Source organism: Littorina saxatilis, linkage group LG12, assembly GCF_037325665.1.
Source record: "Littorina saxatilis isolate snail1 linkage group LG12, US_GU_Lsax_2.0, whole genome shotgun sequence".
NCBI classification, from domain to species: Eukaryota; Metazoa; Mollusca; class Gastropoda; order Littorinimorpha; family Littorinidae; genus Littorina; species Littorina saxatilis.
Window position 1 is genome coordinate 25,854,784 of NC_090256.1, and position 6,023 is coordinate 25,860,806.

The 6,023-nt window shown below is 50.2% G+C and overlaps 1 protein-coding gene across 1 annotated transcript; it reads left to right on the forward strand.

Annotated features, from left to right (window-relative positions):
• Positions 1-355: 355 nt before the first annotated feature.
• On the forward strand, positions 356-3,396 carry LOC138983055 (alpha-2A adrenergic receptor-like). The gene is made up of 2 exons (XM_070356458.1): positions 356-1,393; positions 2,203-3,396. Exons 1-2 carry the CDS (start codon positions 497-499, stop codon positions 3,385-3,387), a joined length of 2,082 nt encoding a protein of 693 aa, XP_070212559.1. The 5' UTR covers positions 356-496; the 3' UTR covers positions 3,388-3,396.
• Positions 3,397-6,023: the final 2,627 nt, after the last annotated feature.

Below are 6,023 nucleotides of genomic sequence, written 5' to 3' on the forward strand. Positions count from 1 at the left end.
GGGGAGAAAACAAATTAGTGTATCTACAAAAGTGCAAAACCGTGTGCGTAGCACACATTACGTTCATGTAGCATTTCGATCAGTGTATTCTGACATTTTGTAAAAGAAGTGTTGGTCAACGTTCTGTGTAAAACTTCAAGCAACATGAAGTAAGAGGCGAGGGAGCAGTCTGTGTGGCATGCGTTCAAGTGCTGTGTAAGTGATAATCATCACCATGCGGACACTAACCACCCGCTCCACCTTCCGTCCCCCGCCCTTCGTGTCTGTATCCAAGGGGGCGGGGTCTGACCTCCCAACCCTCCCCGTACACTCCGCCCACTACACTCCCGCTCCCCCTCCCGCTCACCTGGCACGGACCTCCTACAACACCCCCTCCCCCCTCTCCTTCGTCACGGACAACGACAACGACAGCGTCGTCGTTGCAGCCGTCACCGGCGACCAGCAGCAGGGGGGCTGGTGGAACCTGAGTGACGTCAACCTGACCACGACCTCCGCCATGACGTCAATGGCAATGACGTCAGCGGAGCCGTTCTACCCGGCGGGCTACCCGAGCGGCTACACGTGGGCGCACATCATCTGCGCTAGCGTGGTGGTGACGCTGGTGATTCTCGTCATCGTGGTGGGCAACTACATGGTCATGTGGGCCATCTGGAAGGACAAGAACCTCAAGGGCACACAGAACTACTTCATCGGCTCTTTGGCCCTAGCTGACTTTCTCCTGGGGCTTCTGGTGGTGCCCTTCTCCCTAGCCAACGAGCTGATGGGCTACTGGCACTTCGGGACAGTGTTCTGCGAGGTGTGGAAGGCGGCGGACGTTCTGCTGTGCACGGCGTCCATTAACAGCCTGTGCCTCATCTCCCTGGACCGCTACTGGTCCATCACCAAGGCCCTCCACTACTCCAGGCAGCGGACACCTAAACGCGCCGCCATCATGATTTTCATCGTCTGGTTCGTCTCCGCCGCCATTTGCATACCGCCGCTGATCGGCTGGAACCAGCCGGCCCCGGATCCTTACTCTGATTGGCCAGTCTGCGCCCTGAGCGAAGACATCGGCTACGTGCTGTACTCCTCCATGGGGTCCTTCTACATCCCGGCCTTCATCATGGTCTTCGTCTACTTCAAGATCTACCAGGCCGCCAAGGCCCGCGCTCGCAAGAACGTGTCCAAGGCGCCCCGAGGCCAGCAGACCGACAAGAGCGAGCAGAAAAACTCCACCGAGTCTAGCGGGACCGACCAGCAGCAGCAGCAGAAGGAGAAGGAGCAACAGAAGCAACAGCTGCTGCAGCCAGAACAACCACAGAACCAGCAGCAGATACACGGGCAATCCCTGGAAAATGTCGCTAGGCGTCATGACGACGTCGTCAAGGAAAACAAAGAGAACAACCATCTGAAGGTAACACAAACCAGGGAGAGATTGTGTGTGTGTGTGCAGGGCCGGACCCAGGGGGGGGGGTTCCAGGGGTTCCGGAACCCCACCCCTGGAAAAAGCATGTACCTTGCTTTGACTTTTACTAGTTTTAGCACCAAAACAATGCTGCTCTTAACCCTCAAAACAAGGCCCAGAATGCACCAGATTGCACAGATTTTAACCGTTTTTCAAAAATTTTCCGGGGGAGCATGCCCCCGGACCCCCCTAGTTCGCGCGCCTGCTTTGCAGGCGCGCGCTTGTGGCTTCGCCACTTCGCTGATTTGCCCCCCCAAAAAAGGAGGAACCCCTCCCCCCTTACAACTCATTTGGTCCGGCCCTGTGTGTGTGTGTGTGTGTGTGTGTGTGTGTGTGTGTGTGTGTGTGTGTGTGTGTGTGTGTGTGTGTTAACGCGGTCGTGCGTGCGTACGTGTGTGCAAGCGTTTGCGTGCTGTAGTTTACCTTGCTAAAAAATGTGGGTTCTTTTCACAGCATGATTTAATCATATCACACTTTTTATGGAGAAAATCAAATATTGTTTTTATCGTGATAAAATTCGTGGAAGTTAAACTTAATTTAAGTAGCTATGATTTTCGCTGTCTGATCGTCTGCTTTACCCCAAGTGTCTAGATATATGTATGGATATCGTAGTGCACATGAGTATGGGTCATGTCTATACGTTTTGAGTTATTTCAAAAGAACTCGCGAATCACGTAAAAAAAACAAAAACTGAAAGTAACATTTTGCATATGGCTAGTTCTTTTGACCGCTAACTTCATTCGTGGCCCATGTTGCAGGTGCATCCCTTGCAGTCGTCCTCAGTGGACGAGGTGGAGATAGATGACGACGAAGAAGAAAGGGCAGTAGAACGACACGCAGTGGGGGCGTCAGAGTGCAGGTGCGCCAACGAGATTCTGGACGATGACCTGACCCCAGGCCTCACCTCAGAGGACGAGGGCAGCTTTCAGCGGGACAGGTTCGTGGACTTCAGGACAAGATCGCTGTCCTTGCCGTGCCGAGCGTTGCGCAGCGACGAGCTGACCAAGCTCATCTCCACAGACTCTGACTCGTGTGACGCTCTCCTGGCCGGGGGACCTGCCCTCAACTCCATGGACCGCAGCAGGTTCGGATTCTACAGCATGCCCACCACCACCACCGACACAGACTCTTCCATGGACCTCCCCCTCCCACCTCCTCCTTCATATCCCCACCATCACCATCATCAGTTTCAGACCTACGACACGACCACCCCTACCCACACTGCCATCAACACCGCCACAGCCGCTGAGTTCAGCCACAGCAACAGCAGCAGGTCCATGAGGACGAACTCTCCTACCAACGACAGCGGAGTCAGGACGCCAGTGACGATAGAGGCACAGACCCCGCAGGACAACGGCGCAATCCAGCAGTTCAAAATCATGGAGCCAAAACAGAACGGTACCAACGCGGATAGTAGCGGTGGTTGCGCGACATCGTCATTTAGTGGAGACAAAGACTCTACTCAGAACTTGGGTCTGTTCGGCAGTCTCAAGAGACAGCTGTTTCCCAACACCAACAACGGGAAGGTGGGCGGAGAGTCGCCGCTGAAAACCCTGCACAAGAAAAAAGCCCACAAAAAGGCCGCGCGAGCCGGAGGAGGAGGAGATGACAGAGAGGAATCCACCACCAACGCCAACAAAACCACGGACTTTTTCTCGGCGGAGCGCCACAAGCGTAAACTGGCCAAGGCACGAGAGCGCCGCGCGACGCTGGTGCTGGGTGTTGTGATGGCGTCCTTCATCCTGTGCTGGTTGCCCTTCTTCCTGCTCTACGTCGTCTCCGCCTTCTGCGTGGGCTGTATTCCCTATATGGTCTTCACCGTCTTCTTTTGGATCGGCTACTGCAACTCGGCGCTCAACCCCATCATCTACACTGTCTTCAACCGGGACTTCCGCAGGGCCTTTCAGCGTATTCTCTGTGGACGTCCCCGTGGCCGCCGATGACCCGCGTCAATCGTGTACAGTACTTCTTTTCAACAACAACATCCAAGTTTTCAACAGCGACATCAAAGATATAAAACAGACTTCTTTCTCTCCAAGTGCAGTTTCAAACGATATACAACAGTACTTTTTATGTCCGCTGTTGTGTGGAATATACTGATTGTATGTGAAACAGGTTGCGTTTATAGTTCATTGTCTCTGGTCGTGTCAGGGGCCGTTCATGACCCTATCGGTCAGTTGATGACAGGACCAGTTTTAAACAGCAACACCAAACGGTATACAACAGTACTGTTTGCTCAGCCAGCTGTATTTTAAAACAGGTAATACGTTTGCTGTGCATTTGGTCGAGTCAGAGCGCGTCGGCGACGCTGCCCTCGCTGTGATATGGCCGAATTGGCGTTGACAACAACAAGAACTACTGTGTGGCAAGTAATCAATGTTGCTTGGGCCGCTGAACGTATGACCTCCGATATTGTCATCATTTTCACGAGTTTTAATTCACAAGCACCTGGGAAATAAATCTCATGTTCTCCAGGCAATAAATCCCCGGTTACCATAGTTGCAGGAAGCAGGTTATACATGGATAATCAAAAGCAAACCCAATAGAAACGCTCGGGGATTCTTCGGCTCTTTTCATTGGTGTTTCCCCAGACCTAAACAGACGACACGACACTGCTTTGCAAAGTTCCAAAAACGAACTGGCAAACTGGCAAAAGTAAACAAAAAACAAAACTACTTCATGAAAGGTCATACATTCATCAAAAACAAATGAAACCTAGCGATATGTTTTGTCTTCCTACAGAGTCATGGAGTGCGTGTATCTGTGTTTCGATACACAGACGTTCGGAGAAACACGAACGTCAAGTTCAAGTAAAACGACCCCTGACACACACATTTTGACCCGTGCACAAGACGTTGTGTCGATAAACGAAGCACAAATAAGAAACAATAATAAAAGCAAAGAAAATAGCAACAAGATATGCAAACATCTAACAAAGCCGAGCAAGCAGAATGACAGGTCTAATGAAAAACAAAGAGGTACTGAGTCGGAAACAAGATCGTGATTCTTTCCTTAGCTGCACGACGCAAATCTTCTGTGACCTTTGACCAAACGTAGCTTCCACATTCGATCACTCAGCTTAATATTTACAACAGAAAGCCGAGGGGGTGGAATACCGAGATGAACCTACAGAACTGTGCATCCTCAAACCTGACATATTCATCCCAACATTTAATGAACTCAAAAACACAGAAAGTTGCTTTCACACGCCAGCTTTCATTGCCAGTGGTTATCAACCCGGGACTCGTGTGGTTATCCGCACGGAACCCGTGTTTCAAAGCATGGCTCCCTGGGTTGATTGTGCACTTATTTTTTCACTACCAAAATGATGACAAAAACGATGTTTGGTGGTTTGTTGACAGACCAGCTTTTTTTGTCGGTCCGAGGGGGGCATATCGACTTTTGTTTCATATGTATTGACCAATCCCCGCGGCTGTATAGATAACGCTGCCCACTGCAATGTTGCAAGGTCAATGCAAACAAAAAGCTTGTGCGTTGATTGTTGTGAAGCCTGGTTAACCTTACAGTCCAACCTCTTGAGCCACAGGACGTGGTGCCTGCTTACGCTACAGAAACAATGTCGACATCAGTTCATCTCTCTGTAAGATATACTGGTTCATGTTCATCCAGGGTAACCACACACACAATCCGTTTTAGTCGTATGCAGAGCAGCCATTACTGGTGCCCATTCTTCTACGACACAATGGGCGGATTTTGCCTCAAACTTCGACAGCGAATTTTGTGACAATCTCATCTCCGTCCTTGTATCACACTGACTGCGCATGGTACAACGTGTCTGGGGTCTACGACAGGCTAATACCTTGTGCCCACCCAAGTTCTGGGTCGCGGGAAGACAGTTATGTTAGAGAACAAGGCTTTGTGAAATCCTTGCAAATTATTTTGCCGCCTGGGCTAGACATATAGGCCAGGAATGTTCAGAGGAAGTGCTGTGAACACAGTCTTGAATGTTTTGGTGTCCGGACTATCAGAGAGCAGATAGTGGGTGTGAAGACTGTTTGTTTTCGCAATGATTTCCCAGCGCGTTCATATGGGAACGAATGACACGAAATCAGTCAGAATAGATACTGACACATTCGGCAACTTGCTTATTGCTGCGAACAGAACAAATTGAATGTCGAGAACAACACTAGCTCATGCGCATGCGCGTGGTGCGATTAGTCAGCGCTTACACTGGACGACCGCGATTTCTATCAAGCGGAAGTATACTTGAGCGGATTATCATAATAATAATGGAAATTTATAGAGCGCTTACCTAAAAGCTCCAAGCGCTTTACAATGACATTATTATACACATGTACAAAACCAAAATACAATCATTAAGACACAAAAAGAACAGGAGTACAAAAGCAAATTCATCGTTTAAATCCATGCAGTCACAAACAAACACACGCGTGCGCACGCACATACGCGTGCGCATACACACACACATGCTATCACCACACACATGCACAGATACACACAGACACACAGATACACATTCACACACACACACACACACACGCACACGCACACACACACACACACACACACACGCATACAGACAGGCACACACACATAC